Here is a 17,589-nt window from a genome sequence, read left to right as displayed (position 1 = left end):
TTGAAATAACTAAAAATCATCGTAATAACATTTACCAACTCTTTAGGGGGATAGTTTGAAAAAGAGAAAAAAGTTAAACTGCCGACTATTGGTACATTTACCCTATTTAGATACATATTTCTATTTATTTTAACTAAAATATCGTCAAATAGCCATAGATATAGGTATAATCTTAAAAAACTTTTCAGAACTTCCGTTTATTATTATGTTAACTTTATTAAAAACATAAATATTTAAAATAAACTCTGAAGTTATATCCTTCTCTCAAAAGTATCCTTTTACTCATTGCGCATACTTTGCTCTACCTCTACACGTTGTTACCAAGAAAACTCTCCAATGTGTATTTGTTTTTGGTTTTTTGTGTGTAAACAAACCAATTAATTTAAGCTTTCCATGTGTCTAACTTTTCTTGTTGCTTTATTCTTGCATATATAACTAGAAAATTTTCTAATCGGGAGTGCCTCAAAGAACCATCCATACATTAATCAAACTGGTAACGATTACAAAAAGAAAAACTTACGAAATTTCTGCACTAATAATGTTAAGATTAAAGGAAAAACTTTAAAAAGTTAAAATTTTATTTGTTTTATTACAAAATTTAAGATAATTTATTGGTAACTATGAATAAATAATATTTATTAAACTATACTTTTGGCACTAATTCGGCGAATTTACACTGTAAACAAAATAACATCAAGCCAGTGAAGCCAGAGATTTTTTCATAAATCCCTAGGTTAACGCGAAGAAATCTCTTTTTTCTACAGCTATTTTGTACAAATAATTAATGTTATTTTTAATTTGCACGTTTTCTAATCATATTTAAATTATTATAAAAAGGTAATAAACTTTAAATATATTATATGTGTTTTTTCATTTCATTCATTTAATTTGAAAAAGTTAAGAAAGAGATTTTTCCGTTTTAATCCTACAAAAAGGAGAAATTTATACACTTGGCATCACAGTCAGCTGACTATACATCAGCGTCAACAAAAATGAATGACGGCGTTAACATTTTCTGAATGCTGGCTAAAAATGACAAAGTAAAACTCAAGTACGACGCTGTTATTTTTGTTTGTATATAAAATTCATCCTAAAAGTATTTTGTTTCTTGTTATTTTGGTATGCATATGTGTAGAATATTTGCAGAAGCAAGTTAAAAATGTAGTACATAATACCTAAGAATGAAAAATAAATACAGCCTACTTTTAGGATGGTAAAATTTAAATAAAATCAATCATATTTTTTTTACAATGAATGATTTTTTTATTAATCGCAACTTTTCACCAAATTTGCATAACCATCGCTAACTGTTATAGGCAATAATTAATTTATTTTCTCAAGCAAACAATAAATACAAATATTAAATTTAGCAAGACAATTTACGTGCAAAAAATATGGCAAAATGGTTTGGGATTGTTAAAAACAATTTTACTTTAAAACTTATTTTATGTTTTATTGTCATTTATGTATATTTAAAACAATACGTTTTTTTAAATATAAAATCCAAAGACATGAATATATACATTTGTACATATCTATAAAGCACTGCTTTTATTACTTTTCAATAAGTGCTTAATATTTACAATATATGTGTATCTTATCTAAACTTCAAGGCTAATAAATAAACTTATATGATAATGACCCTTTAAGAAGTATTTTAAAATAAAAACATTTTAGCTACTACTAGATCATAACAATTTCAACGATAAGAAATGATAATAGGTGAATGACAGACATGGCAGGGATCAGTTGTGCAAAAATTAAACAAAAAAAGTGTGATATATTCGGCGATGGCGAATATTTATTATCACTAACAATCGTTTTAAGTTATTTCAGAGTGATCTTAGGAGAGGGTCTTTAATAAAGTCTTGGGTGAATTATGGACCGAACTCTGCACATTTTTTAAGAGATCTAAATTCAAAATTTAGGTATTATAAAAAACTGATTGTACATAAGACTATGCATAGGTAGGGTCAATTATAGAGCTATCCCTTACAAATTTTTTAGAAAATAAAGAGCTAAATTTAATTATGTTCCTATCAATATACTTTGACCGATATTGCATATTTTCAAAAGGTGCTAAGAGAACCTTATCGATGAGAAATCTTTAGAAATATTCATCCTTTTAGCTCTATCCATATAAACTCTATCGTTCTTTGTATTGACTACAAAAGAAATGACAAAATAAATGTACATACATATGTACATATCTTTTGGATGGTGGGTTCAAGTGACATCTGTAAAATGAATGTATTTTTGAATAATTATAAGAAACAGCAGGTGTTCATTTATTTAATTTAATAAATGCATGTAAAATGTCTGTGCGTTTTTTATGGAATTTTTTTCATACAAACCTTTGTTTATCCCAAATTATTGCGTTGAAACTCTGACAACAAAATGCATGTGCATATCACACACATACGACAATGAGTTTACTTAGAGATTATACATACAATATGAAGGAATCTCTTTGTATATAGTGATCCTTTTATTTATGTTACATCATAAAAATATATGTACTTTATAACTTTTTTATATAAATATAAAAAGTATATTTCATTTCCTGTCGCTTGTCGAACCAATTGTAATCAAGCTACATAAATCTGTAACAGTAACAGTTAAAAAATGAGACTTAAATAAATATCACCCTCTCTTTTGCTTCCTTTTTGGACGCATTTCTATTTCTATTTAAGTATGTTTATGAATATACATACATATGTGTGAGAGGTTTCTCGGAGGTAGTATTTTCATAAAAATAATTTTTGCTGTCGTTTTTTTTTTTTAAATTAACGATAACACATTTTAAAATAACATTGAGAAAAACCGTCTTTATACTGCTGTAGACTTGAGTTGTGTGAGCCGTTTTAACTGTAAAATATTAACATTAGTGTAGTTAGGTATCTCAGAGATTGGTGGTTGTTTATTTTATTTTGTTTCATTTTAATTCGATTTCTAAAAAATAAAATGAAACAAGGCAAACCCGTGTCTACAGAAATACATTTATACATATGTATGTATGCACACACATAACTCACAAATACATGGTAAGGAAGGGTATTTTTACTATGATCGTTTAAGTCAAATTGTTTAGTTGCAAATGAAGTTTTAACGGAACAAGTTGATTTTTTGGATTAAGTAAAAGCTGGTGCGTTCGTTGATTTAAAAAAATTGTAAATAAAGACACGGTTGTGTACAAAATTTAAATTATATTGCATATATAATAACACAAATAACAAAACGAAGAAAGTTAGTGTTGTCTTGTTAATACTTTGTGTACCTATATCTGTGTATTTTGTATGTTGTTTATTAACAAAAAATAAAAAAAGTTGTTCAACCAGTTTAAACATTCAATGAGCTTTTTCATCTAAATTCACGTGTGCCATTTAATTTTTTTTAAATTTTGATGATGATTCTTATTAGAAGACTTAAATGTAAAATAAATACCTTTAACTAAAAAAAGATTTATTTCATATGTAATTAACATGTGTTTTTACTGTTGACATCATCATGATCAAATATAAAATAACTAATATTTATTTAAAAATTTTCTTTATTAATTATGTCTTAACTGATAAGATTTTTTTGAATTGTGTTTAAATTTAATTTTTTATACATATTTATTATTTGTACTTTTTACTGTTTAATTATTTATTTAATTTCTTTAAAACGTGCATGGAATTAAAAATTTAAATATTAAATTTATATTTGACAAAGTACTTACATACATACATACATACATACATACATACATACATATGTATGTATTTAAATACGGTAAAAAATACATACATATGTTTGTCTTATATTTGCATCGGAGATTGATTCATCCGATAAAATTTATATCAATAATGAATACATCATTTACCTTAAGAGTGGCTTAAAGCCACTCTTATGTATATGAAGATTTAATCTTCATATACATATGTTTGTATGTACCTTTGTATACATATGTATAAGATAAATAAATACATATGTATATATGTTTATTACTAATTCATGATCAATTTCAAATGATAAATTTTCCAGCAAACTTAGACTTTGAGTTAGGACACTTTTGGAGTAAATGTACTATAATTATATCAATGAATTGCAAATTAAGCTGATTACAAATCATCTCTGTTTGTATTTTTAAAATTTCTAATCTTTAATTAATATACAAATATTTTTTTAATAAACTTCCTTGACGACATATTAAATTTGATTTTGTAATTTTTTATAAAATCTCTTGTATTTTAATATAAATTATGACTGATTAAAATAATGTATAAAAAAATAAACTGATCGATTTGGTAATTTTTCAATGCTCATTTATCTGAAGGACCAATTATTTACAATCGAATCATTATCTTCATTCAGTAAATGTTTCCATCACAACTCTAAGATTAATTGGTTAAACTTACTACAATTTATAAAATAATTTTTTCTATAGTAACTTACATACATGTTCAAAAAAACAACATACATATATTGAATTTGATGTCAAGTGACTCAACTCAAAAAATCGATTTTAACGAAATTTGCACAAACGTTAGTACTATTGGATATTAGGTCAGAATAAAGAAATAGCTATCTGAAATTCTTTGCACAATTTTTGGCGAAAAGTAACAGTCATTTGAATAAAAACCTGTATGTCCAACTTTGACCCCTTCTGACTCAGGCAGTTCTACACCGATAGAACTTAAAATTTGTGTCTGGCCTAGTATCCCATAGTACAAATCTTCGTGCAAGTTTTAATCGGAAGAAATCGATTTTTAACACGAAAGTCCCCATATGTATATGTATGTTTTTTATTTGGAAGTATTTTTTTAATTTAAAGAATTCTAATAAATTTAATAACGATTTTCGAGTATCAACGACTGAAAAAAGTGCCGACAATTCTAGCAACAGTAGAACTGTTATTTCATGACTCTTAATTTGTTGTTGTTGTTTCCAAGCGATTATAAATTTGTATCTTTAATGAATTCAATTAATTGAATGCGAACAAATAAACATTGTGGCATTTCGAAATGTCGGCTAGTATTTTTAATTTATTGTTCTTTGTCAATGAATTTGAATTGATTGCAAATTATTTGTTTGGATGACAAAATAAACAAATTACAACAATAAACTATAAAAATATGTTATATATACTGCCGGACTTAGAGGGGGTAAAAGTTGATCAGTTGATACAGGGTTTTATTGAAATGCCTATAACTTAAGTGAAAATTTCGTCAAAATCGATTATTTGGGTTGGGTTACTTGACATGTATGTAGAACATTGTCCTACATAATAACATATGATCACAAGTATGCATACATATGTACGTAAGTATTTTTATATGCACATAAAAATTCTATAAATCTTAAGTAAAAAAAGAAACAATAAGTAATCCTCAGGTAAATCTTTAAAAAAAAGCAGATTCAAGGAAAAATCACACAACAAGATTTTTGTGATTATGTTAACCATTTCCAGTACTATATTTTAATAAAAGAGTAATTTTGTATTTAACTTTAAGAAAATTGGGAAAAAATATTTAGGTATTGATTTGATAATAGAGCACACATCACTGAAATACACAAGATCTACATACATAGATATGTATATAAATACATACATATTCATTCACATCCCTAATATTATATGGATATTTGAAATGTCATTCATTAATGCGTACAAATATGTTTGTTTTTATGTATCTGAGCTACGATAGACCATACGGTAGGCAAGTGTCAAAAAATATTTATATTAGAAGTATTTATAAGTTAAACAACAGCAGAGCATCTTTTAAAAACAAACGTATGTATTTACGAATATACTTAATATTTGTTTTAATCAAATTTTTGATCTAAAGTAGTATTTATATAGATAACAACACACATATTATACAATATAAAACAATAATATTTACAAATTTCTTTTGTGAAACAATAAAAATAATAGTAATTAGAAGCATTTATGTACAGCAAAACATCTGCTTTTCTTTTAAAAAACTCTATAGAACTAGCTATATACATATAAACGTATTTAAAATTATTAAGTATAAATACTCAATAATATAATAATAATTTCTCTTAATTTTTTAGAGTTTTATGATGTCGGAACTAAAGGATGCTAATGACGAGGAATTTGAATCTTTGCGAAATGAGCGTAGTCCCCGAGTAGTAAGCGGTCTTGACAGACCGTATAAACACAAACCTTTGGGAGAACAAAATCGTGCATTGAAACGTCAAGCAACAATGGTGATTTTGGGAAACTTGGGTGTAATGTCGACTGGTATGGCACTAGGTCTACCAACAATTACAAATAATCCCATGACTGATACGACCCAGGTGGCGTATTTATCATTATCAGAATTTTCATGGTTTGGTAAGTACTAATTACGAATTATAATACTCACCATTTTTTATTTTAAACTAATATTTGAATTATTTATTTTATAGCATCGTTCAATTTATTTTCTGCTCCCTTTGGCGGTCTACTTTCTGGTCTACTGTTAGATAAATTTGGACGCAAAAATACTATTATCGTAATGAATGTTTTAGCGTTGCTCTCGTGGATTCTTATGGCAACAGCCAGTTCCGAAAACCAACAATCAATGTTTATACAACTAATGGTTTCTCGAATATTAGTAGGTAAGTAACTTCTTATATTGTTTTACTACATTAAGTTATATTGTGCTAAACATATAAATAAAAATCAATAATCTTGTTTTTTTCGTAGGACTTGCAAGTGGTCTTTCTAGCGCACCAGTTGGAGTATATTCAGCTGAAATTAGTACTCCCAAAATAAGAGGACGTTTGATACTGGGTACCTCTATCTCTGTAGCTATGGGTATAACTTTAATCTATGGCTTGGGATATTTTATACGTGATGATTGGCGTTTAATTGCCTTAATATGTTGTGCTTTTCAAATAATAACACTCTTATGTGTCTTACCTCTGCCAGAGTCACCCAGTTGGCTGATATCAAAATCTCGTTTGGCTGAAGCTAGGAAATCGATTAATTATTTCAGAGGATTGGATAAGAAAAGTATGTATCTTAAAACTAGTTAAATCTGTTTCGATTACCAATTTTATTGATCAAAATTATGTTTTTCTTTTGAACAGCTGTTATTACACATCCAGAAATTTTATCGGAATTTAATCTTTTACAAAAAAATATACAATTGACCGAGGGACAAAAGAAACCTTCATTTCTCAAGTCTCTTAAACTACCAGAAGTTTATAAGCCTCTTTTAATATTGATTGGTCTTTTTTCGTTCCAACAATTGACGGGTATATTTGTGGTAATTGTGTATGCTGTGCAGATATCTACTGAAGCAGGTGTTACCATCGATCCGTTTATGTGTGCAATAATGATTGGTCTGGCCCGTGTTGTGACCACTTGCCCCATGGGATACATATTGGAGAAATGGGGACGTCGTCGTTCTGGTTTAATTTCAGCAATGGGTATGACCATTTGCATGATTCTGCTGTCGCTACATGAACAACCTTGGCTGAAAACAATTCCCTACTTGCCAGTCATAGCTATAGTTGCCTTTATAGTCCTCAGTACGCTTGGTTTATATACACTTCCATTCTTTATGATATCCGAGCTATTTCCACAAAACGTAAGAGGTCCCGCTTCAGGACTAACAATTGCATTTGGTACTTTTGTATCATTTGTATGCACTAAAACGTATCCCTCTTTGAAATATGTAATTGGTAAAGAGTATTGCTTTGTCATGTATGCTGTTTTCGCATTTTTGGCCGTGATTTTTGTTTATCTTTGGCTGCCGGAAACTAGAGGGCGTACTCTATTAGAAATCGAAGAAGAATTTAGACACGGTAGACGATCAAGAAAACCAGCAGCACCCGTGGAAATGGAAGAAATTTATGTTAAATAAAATTTATGACTATTTGATTTAATCTATAAAAAAACATTTGCGCAGTGCGCCTATGTGTTTGTGCAATTATGCGAATATCTATTTTAATATTCTCTGGACAAAATGTGCAAAATAAATATGATAATAATATAGTACATTTGTATATAAATACAAATGTACGAGCTACTTAATAAGTGCTGTGATAAGACTGTGTTTAGTAAATATTAAGTAAACATTTTATAATAAACAAAACATTATGAAAAATTCAAATTAAAATTCCGTTTAATTTTTTCATTGTATGAAAGTATATATTTTTACTCACTAACTGTTAAATTATTTATTACTTCTCGCGGACGATTCGCAAATTTCTGATTATGAAATAAACAAAATACTTAATATGTACAAGTGTTAGTATAAGTACTTTTCGCTGTTGTACTTTATTTTCTTTAATTGTTGTAGATAATAATTCCACCAAGTCATTTAAGTGCTTGTTGGATTATTTTAAATTTTATACCATGTCTGATTTTAAATACTTATTTGTTGTTTAAAAATAAAAGACAAGTTCATTTGAGTCCAACCGTTAAATTGTTACAATTTTTTAATCATATACATATGTACATTAGGGTGGCCCAGTTTGAATGCTTGGTTCAGTCTAAGATAACATTTCTTCAATTTTTTCTTCAGGTGTCAATATTTGGTAAAACAAGATTAAGAAAGTTATTTTTTAAGGTGACCCATCAAAACTTTATAATAATTTATGTTTTTATTTAAAATTCGGACATAAATCTAACCGTTAAAAGTAAATAACTTATCGTTTTTTTTAAATTAAAACTTATAGTAAAAAACAACGTCATAATTATTTTTTTATGTTTTTTTTATAAATGAAAAATGACGTCAATGGGCTTTTTGCAATGATACATTCTAAGTCGATGGTCAGCTTAATTTTAATGATAAGAAACGCACACTTCACTCGCACTCTTATGATAATGATTATTTAGTACATGAAGGACGCAGTAACTAATCTGCAATGGTATGTGCTGCTTAAGCATGTCGTTAATCGGAAATTGGTTAATGAGTGTACATTAGAAATTTTTGGAAGCTACTACAAGATACGCACACCTATAGAGCTTTTTACACATTCAAATGATAATAATTAGGACTTTCGTATCAAACTTTTAGATTTGTTTTCAAGTAATTAAGCCATTTAATTCCGTTTTATTCTCCATTTTATTTGCAAACTACCTTGATTGTTGAATCTTTTATATCTTGAGAACATTGCTATTCTTTTTGTTTATATATTGATATTACTCGTTTTGTTATTAATTTGGACCTCTTTTAAAATTTTCTGTATTTATTTTTTGCTCTTTTAATGTTTTTTTTTTTTTTGTTTTACATTGCGGTTGGAGAGCCGTTATAGTTAGGATAAACTACATATGTTAAAAAATAAGTTATATATTTAGTTAAGAAAATTTAATTATTTATTGCTAAGTAATATGTAATTTGGCCTTGAAAGCTTTGTATTACTGGAATGACTGAATAAAAAATGCTGAATTGGCGGTAAAAAAAGGACCTTAACAAAAAACCATTTAGGTTAGGACGCCAAAGTATAAATGTGCCCTGGTTAAATCGTTTGAGAACAGCGGAAATTTTGAGTGGATACATAGGATTACGGGCATAGTTATGCAAATGTGTGTATACAGACAAAAGGAGAACATGTATAGAAGACTGTGAAACTCTGGAGCACTTTTTTTCTCCTTATCATGTTTTTACCAAAACTAGATTTAAATATCTTTGGAGAGATATTATTCCAGGTATTATTCAATAAACATTCAATACAACAAATTATTAGAAAAAATCTAAAAAAACCAGTGGTAACGAAAAGTAACAGAAAGTTCCCTTTTATAGAACTTTTTTCAATTAGGGCGCTGTGTTTTATTAATATTAAAAAAAAAATAGAAAAAAAAAACAAATTGAAAAACTTGAACGTATTACTCTTATAAATTTTTATTCCATCAGGGTAAAAAAAATGTGTTGGCCTGTGTAAGTAGTTGGCACTTTCGATATACAAGTATACAGTGTAAAATGCGTACTTAATACAATCGCAAATATTGTATTTAATTAACAATGTTTTTGAACGAACGGGATTAGTAGCAAGCCTTTATGTACATAAATATATGTATGTATGTGTAAGTACTTAAACATTTATTTTTTTAAGGACATATCATTTTCTTTCAGAGAACTTATATTTATGTGTTGTATGTTTTACTTAACTGACCTTTTCCACTTTTAGAAAATATCGTGTACTGTATTGTTTTAAATAAAACTACTTTAATTTGTGGAAATGTTTTTAATTGTATTGTATTTAATTAGAATTATTGGAAATTCATAAAATGTAACGTTTTAATAGAAAAATAATGAAACACTATAAAAATATAAAAAGTGGGTATAATAACAAACATTTATTAAATGAAAGAAAATATGTACATTAGGGGTATAAATAATTTTGCGAAATTTTTGGCATACCACATACCACGTGATGGCCACCGTTGTATAATTAATTAATAGAATTTTTTGGGTAATTTGGAATCGAAAACATCACGCACTAACACCAATTTCTGAAATATACTTACTTTTACCATTTTACCCATGTCATCCCCTAAACGTTCGTGTTTACGATATTCCTTTCAGCCATTATACAAATAATTGCAACGTTTTCTCAATTGTGACGGAAACTTCCCTTATTAAAAATTATAAGTATATCCGCATCTATTGTTAAATATTAAAACGATTTTACAAAGAAATAAAAAAACTTATTGCTCTATTCGACTATGTTATGTCAATTCTCATATTCGCAAAAAACGTCAATAGTTATCTATTTTTATGTATTTTTTGAGGTTGAAAAGATCATAATAAATGTACTTAACTGTTTAGCGTTTTCGCTTTAATTGCATTTAGATATTAAAAGAATATAAATGATAAACTCTGATATGTGAGAATAAAATAAAAAATTTATTGACAAATTACTTACAAATCGGCAACACTCTAACACAAAATACTACAATGTTTAGTAAATACACACAAATGGATTAGTATCAACACAAATATTTGCTAAAATAAATTTTCAACAGTGACGTATTATCACTCCCCTACTATCAATATTTACAATTTCTAAAATAAGAGAGTAAGCGAAAGAGAAAGAGCAATGAGAAGTGTTGGCATGCGATTGTTGTTGATATTTGTGTTATCATTTGCTTTTGTTAATATTTCGTTTCTATTACATGTTGTATTATCCAACAACAACAATAAAAATAATGAAAACAATGCAATATTTATTAATTGTTTATTTACAACGTGTAATGATGTACAATTCATACCTGTAAACTCTTGCTGCTACCAAATATAAATAAACAATCAGCTGAGTTTTTCATTCTTAATCATTTTCATTTTTCCGTCAGTCACGGCAAAGTGAATGATTGTGAGAGGTAAGTTTGTGTGTGTGTGTGTGTGTGTGTGTGTGTGTGTGTGTGTGTATAGGTGTGCTATAGGGTGGCCGACTCATTTTTTTAATCGTATAAATCCGTGTTTTTAATGGCCACGATCAAAATGTTAGTAGAGTATTACAGTAAAAACAATTAATCAATGTTTGATTTTTGTATCTGTTCAAATATTTTCAAAAAGAGAAGTTAAGTGTGATTTACCATTAATAGGGATTTGTACTATTATTTAATACACAAATATATACATTGATTAATTTCTTATAACCAGGAAAATCAAACTATAGTGAGTCGTATGGACTGACTCATGGACAAGGACCCCAAAAAATTCGATGTTAATGGAAGAATGTATGTATGCCCCTTTGTGCCAGCAAAAATCAGTTAAATAACTTTTTTTCGAAAACCTATTTTCGGTTTATGTGAAATAATTTTTTTTATTCGATTGTAAATGTTCACCCTAGTGTGCAATAAATTTTGTACTCTCATCGTTTTAATGTGTATTACTTGTTCGAACATTCAAACGAACATAGTGTTGCAAATAAATTCAAAAAATTTTCTTGTTGTTGGTATCTAATTGGCAACGGCGTTGTTGTTGTTGCCTTTATTATTTAAACTGTAAAAATTGTATATAAATTTATATAAACATTCATATTTACAATACTAAATACATACGAATATATACATATTTATATACGGATGTATGTGCATACATTAGACCTGCTTTAAAAATATAACAAAAACTTTCGCTATTTCGGCCAACAAAGAGTGCCACAGAGCCCAAAAGAATGGTGTTTCACATCACAGAGTTCATTAATCAAACGATCTTTTCATTTGCAATATGATGACTGGTCGATATGTTTGAAAAAAAATATAAATTTTTTTTGAGGACAAACCTTATAAATTAATATTAATACGTACTTAGAAACATATGAATGTATAACATACATACGTATGTAATAAATATGTTTGAAAATAAATAAACTTTGATGTTTTAAGAGAATCGAATATGTAAAGATTTTACAGGATAAACCAATAGTACTGCTACAGTTTTGCAGTTCACTTTTAGGTATAAAATAAAAAAAAATATTTCCATCATTACAAAAAATTTTTATAATTTCAATTAGATAATTAATTTAGCTCTTAGTAAGATTAGTCAGTCCTAAATTAATTTTTTAAACGTTAATCCTTTGACAAAAATGTACGCTGTATTTTGGTCGATACTGTTAGCAATAAAATTATAAATACATATACAAACATACATTTGTATTTTACAATATTGTCAACATTCGAATCCATTCAGTAGTGTTTTTGTTTGTTTTCGGTTTTGGGTTTGAAATCGATGATACTCATTTGAATTTCTTCTGAAAGGTATATTGTTCATTTTTACCTCAAAATTATCTACAACACATCACAGAGAGAGAATAATGAATGTCAAGTTCAGTGTTTTTCGGTTGCCCATTGAATGCGAAAGTATATAGTTTGTTACAATTCTTTAAATGCAAAAATAATAATTAAATAAATAATAAAATAAAATAAATAATAAATAAACATTTAAACGAACTTTTATAGATGTATAGTGATGGATAGTACTTAGATATATATGTATGTACATACAAATGTACATGTTAAAAGTGAAATAATTGAAAGACGTCTACGGTGGGGAAAGGAACATTTTTTATATTAGTGCTGATTTTTAACATTTCAAACAATTAATAGAAAAATACGGAAAACAGAACTGTGGAACACAATTGCAATTGCAACAGTACTAGTTACATGTGATTCCAGTTAATAAAATCTCTAAAAAATATTTTATTCCACAATTTCAAATTATAGAATATTAAAAAAATAAATTGCAAAATTGCATTAAATTGAGTCAAACAACTAACAATGTATATGCAAAAATGAATTGTGCAACCAGTCCCCAGGAAAGTGTCGTTTAAAACAGTTCTTAAAAATTTTACTAACGGAAAAGTTTTGTCAATTGTATTTTAAACATTCTCTTAAGTCCTTTTAGACAAAGGACATATTTTGACAAATATATTTGTGTCGTTGTGTGAAATTTAATTGAAATTCAAGTGCCAAAAATATAAACGTTAAGTATCGACGAGTGCCTTAAATGTACAAAAAATATCCATCCATTCATTTACATTAACTTAATGTATAGTAATCAAAGAAGAAGAATTAAAATATTTAACAACGGAAATTTCTGTAAATTATGCAACTGTTATTAATAAAATAACTTAACTAAGCACAAAACAAACATAGAAGAGCATTTATTATACATACATACAAATGTACATAATTTTCTAAAGATAAATTTAATACGATATATAAAAAATAAATATTATATTGATTAATTAAACAAAATTAAAACAAATTTAAGTGCCTTTTAGTAGTGTTAAGTGTTGTTGATTTAAACAAAAGCTCACGTTACCAGTCTTTTGAAAAAATCCCATAACAGGTGTCTTCATGAGAGTAATTCAAAGATACATAACTAGACTGTAATCCATATCTATACGATATAAGGTGTTATATTGACTAACACACCCACACAAATACCACAAACGGAGTGAAACAAACAAACGATTCGTATATCGTTTAGGATAGAAAATTCCTATTCTTTGAATTATGTCATCAAATCATAGTGACAAAATTAAATTCCAAAATGTCAATACTAAACGTAACACACCCATTCTATCGAAGGGTCTCAACAGGACCGTTAAAGAGAAACCACTGGGAGAACAACGTAAAGCGGTATTACGCCAGGAGTTAATGGTCTTCCTTGGCAACACAGGGGTCATGGGTGCTGGTATGGCAGTGGCCTTACCCTCCATGACTTTGGGCCAATTAACGGATATAACGGAAGATTTCCATCTTTCAGAGGAGGAGGCCAGTTGGTTTTGTATGCTAGTATTTTTGCTATTTATTTAAAAATTCCAAATGAGCAACTGATATAACTTATTCTGGAAATTTCATTGTTTGCAGCCTCCATTAATACAATGGCTTGTCCCTTAGGAGGTTTATTGGTTGGTTATCTAATGGATCGGGTGGGGAGAAAAAAAACAATTGTTTTTACCGATATCTGTGGAGTTCTTGGCTGGGCCTTATTGGCTACTGCTCCCCTGCATAAAGACAGTTCAGCAATTTTTACGCAAATATTAATAGGACGTTTTCTTTCAGGTCAGTAAATATTTCAATATATAAAAAAAAAACAAAAAATAATAATAATAATAAAACCTTTGTTGAAAATGAAAAGAGTATTATTTGATTGAGCCGTTTCGAACGTTAGTAAAAAAAATGTATATATTTTTTTCTCGTTTCCAGTACATTACGCATTGTTTAAGATGTGTTTATCGCTTATTGAGATTCTGAAAAAAAACTATTTGTCGGAACATCCTAATAAACCATATTATATATCCTTGAAAGTGTATTTATTTGTTTGTACATCAATCACGCCTAAGTGGCTGGACCAATGTCCTTGAAATTTAGAACAAACAAGCATAAATAGCCTATAGTATGATCTAGTAGAATTCTATAGTCTCAGAAATATTTATTAGTAAAAAAGAGTTTCGATGTTCAATCCTTATAAGGGTTTTAATGAAATTCCTAGTTTGTTGTATAAACCGAAACTCACATATATTATTTTTTGAGTATCTAATTCAAACTAAAGTAATTCGAACAGATAAATCAAACTCAAAGAGTAGAGAATATATATGTGATAGGCGTAATTATATGTTCATATGTATATACATATATCTATATAAATCGGATTGTTTTTGTTGCACTTTTACGCCAAAACTCAAATTGATTTATTTTTTCAGTTTTTTCAGGTCTATTGCAGACCAACATTCTGAATTTACTAGTTCAGTTTTAAGACTGAACACTTGATTATTAAAGGCCTTTTTCATATGTTTCTATTTGTTGGCTCTCGTGACCCCTTTAATCTTTATATACATATGTACATGCTTAAAAATTTTGATCGGACTTTTATTTTTAGGAATCATGATTGGCTTGTGCGTATCACCAGTAGGAGTATATTCTGCCGAAATAAGCTTGCCTAAAATTCGAGGAAGACTGATATTGGGCACATCGATAGGTATAGCAGCAGGAATCTTATTTATGTATGTTCTCGGTTATTTTATAAGGGTAAGTATTTGAATGAAAGTCACAGAAATGTGTACGCAGACAGTACTGTACATACATATGTATATCAGTTGTAATAACTGATTGTTTTAAATCAAATGGTTCGATGAAAAATTTATATTTGAGTAAAATTTGAATCTTTTGTAGAATGATTGGCAACTAATAGCAATAATTTCCACGGCATATCAAGTATTTTCCGCCATATGTGCCTTACCCATGCCAGAAACACCGAGTTGGTTAATGCAAAAAGGATATGCCGAAAAAGCCAGACGATCTCTGAAATACTTTAGAGGCCTTAATAAGAATGGTAAATATGCATATTAAAGAATTTTTTTTTGCTGAATTCAAAAAAATATTTTGCGATCATTTACAGATGTATCATATTGCGAGGAATTCGAAAATGAACTAAGTCAAATTAAAAGAACTTCGGAATTAAGCCGTAGCACAGCCGAAAGTGAATCACTCTTACAGGCTGTAAAAGCTCCTGAGGTCTATAAACCTCTTTTGTTAATGATTGGATTCTTTGGATTTCAACAGTGCTCAGGAGTAGTAGTAGTTGTTGTGTACGCTGTTCAAATAGCCACTTTAGCGGGTGTGTCCATAGATCCCAGATTGTGTGCTGTGTTAGTGGGAGTGGCGCGAATCATCACCACATTTTTTATGAGCACAATATTTGAACGATGGGGACGTAAACCTGCAGGAGTAATTTCCGCTGCCGGAATGACAATTTGCATGTTCTTATTAGCAGCCTCTGGCTGGTTCCCGGAAGAATTTAAACAAGTTTCTATTTTACCAGCTATTTGCATTGTGCTGCATATAGTCTTCTCAACAATGGGTCTTCTTACTTTGCCCTTTTTTATGATCTCTGAAGTCTTTCCACAGCGTGTTCGTGGCAGCGCGTCTGGCTTTTCAGTAAGTTGCGGTTTACTTATATCCTTTGCTGTCATTAAACTGTATCCGGCCATGGAATCAGCTATGGGCACTGCAAATCTATTTGCCTTTTACGGGGTTGTTTCGTTAGTGGCTGTGCCTTTTATATTTTTCCTTATACCAGAAACCAAAGGTCGAACTCTACTTGAAATTGAAGAATATTTCAAAACTGGTCGTATGACAACTTCCTCAGTGATCAATCTGAGTCAACCTGCAAGCCAAAAGAATAACAACGATGTTTCCGATGATGCTTTAGAATCATTTCTTAAACCTTAAAACCCAAAATGGGTTAAACTTGGTTACTTACAGTGGCGCTGTTGTACTTATTTCGTACCTAAGATTTGTCAAATTATTCCAAAGATTTCTAAACAAAAAACGCTAAAATTAAGTCTGTGATCAATGAAACAAAACGAACATAAGCCATTATTCACTGCATGATGAATAATTAATACTTTTTTGAAACCTTTTTAATGCAACAAAAAGTACAATTTTAAAATACTTGAATATTTTTTGTATGACCTCAATTTTACGATGTTCCCATCTAAAATGAAAGTTTAATTTATTTTAAGAGGCCGTCTCCTAAAAAGTTTGTTCTACAAAAGAATTCAATAAACCTTCAGTTTAGTAGAAAACTTTAACATAATTTTGTGAGTCCGTTATAAAAATCGGAATAAGATTAACAAAACAATTATTTAATACGATGTACTTATTTGTAAAAATCCTAAAATGTATGATAACAAAATATTTAAATAAATATATTTTTAATGTTTGTAGTAACAGTCGATCATTATTTTGAAATTAATCTATTCAAAGCACCACATTCATTAAAGCTTAATAAAGTTTTGATGGTTTATTGTATTTACCGTTTTCGGTAAATCCTTATAGACAACGAAGTCGATGTACAATATTTAAAAAAGTTGAAGTAAATTTTTAAACAAATTATAAACATAAAAGCAATGGTTATTATTAAATAGACATTGCTTGGATTTTGTTATCAATTAATAAATATCATCATTTGAGGATGGCACTAATCGAAATGTTGAACGTATTCTAATGTGTGTCATTGGCATGAGGATGATTAATATGCAGATGATGATGTTGCTGGCGATGTGAATTATATGCGTGAATGATGCGATTGTTGTTATTTGTGCATGTTTTTGTTTTGTTTAACTAAATCT

The 17,589-nt window shown here is 28.5% G+C and overlaps 2 protein-coding genes across 4 annotated transcripts in view; one reads left to right on the top strand and one right to left on the bottom strand.

The window, feature by feature from the left end:
• Positions 1-2,369, bottom strand: part of LOC111687106 (protein N-terminal glutamine amidohydrolase) — a 16,874-nt gene extending 14,505 nt beyond the window's left edge. For 2 of the 3 annotated variants that reach the window (XR_006941482.1, XM_023449524.2), the window contains exon 1: positions 521-676. The gene's annotated coding sequence lies outside the window, so the exon portion shown is untranslated. Of the gene's footprint in view, positions 1-520; positions 677-2,354 lie in introns of those variants that run through there. The other variant, XM_046955706.1, reaches the window with a different exon arrangement.
• Positions 2,370-2,890: 521 nt separating this feature from the next.
• On the top strand, positions 2,891-17,188 carry LOC111687175. Its single transcript, XM_046954231.1, has 10 exons — positions 2,891-3,044; positions 6,064-6,346; positions 6,421-6,612; positions 6,701-7,009; positions 7,087-7,863; positions 13,965-14,240; positions 14,324-14,518; positions 15,336-15,484; positions 15,629-15,788; positions 15,855-17,188. The coding sequence occupies exons 1-10, from the start codon at positions 3,009-3,011 to the stop codon at positions 16,685-16,687; spliced, it is 3,210 nt and encodes a 1,069-aa protein (XP_046810187.1). The 5' UTR covers positions 2,891-3,008; the 3' UTR covers positions 16,688-17,188.
• Positions 17,189-17,589: the final 401 nt, after the last annotated feature.

This window comes from Lucilia cuprina, chromosome 6, assembly GCF_022045245.1.
Source record: "Lucilia cuprina isolate Lc7/37 chromosome 6, ASM2204524v1, whole genome shotgun sequence".
Taxonomy (NCBI): Eukaryota; Metazoa; Arthropoda; class Insecta; order Diptera; family Calliphoridae; genus Lucilia; species Lucilia cuprina.
This window is presented reverse-complemented; position numbering and strand designations above follow the sequence as displayed.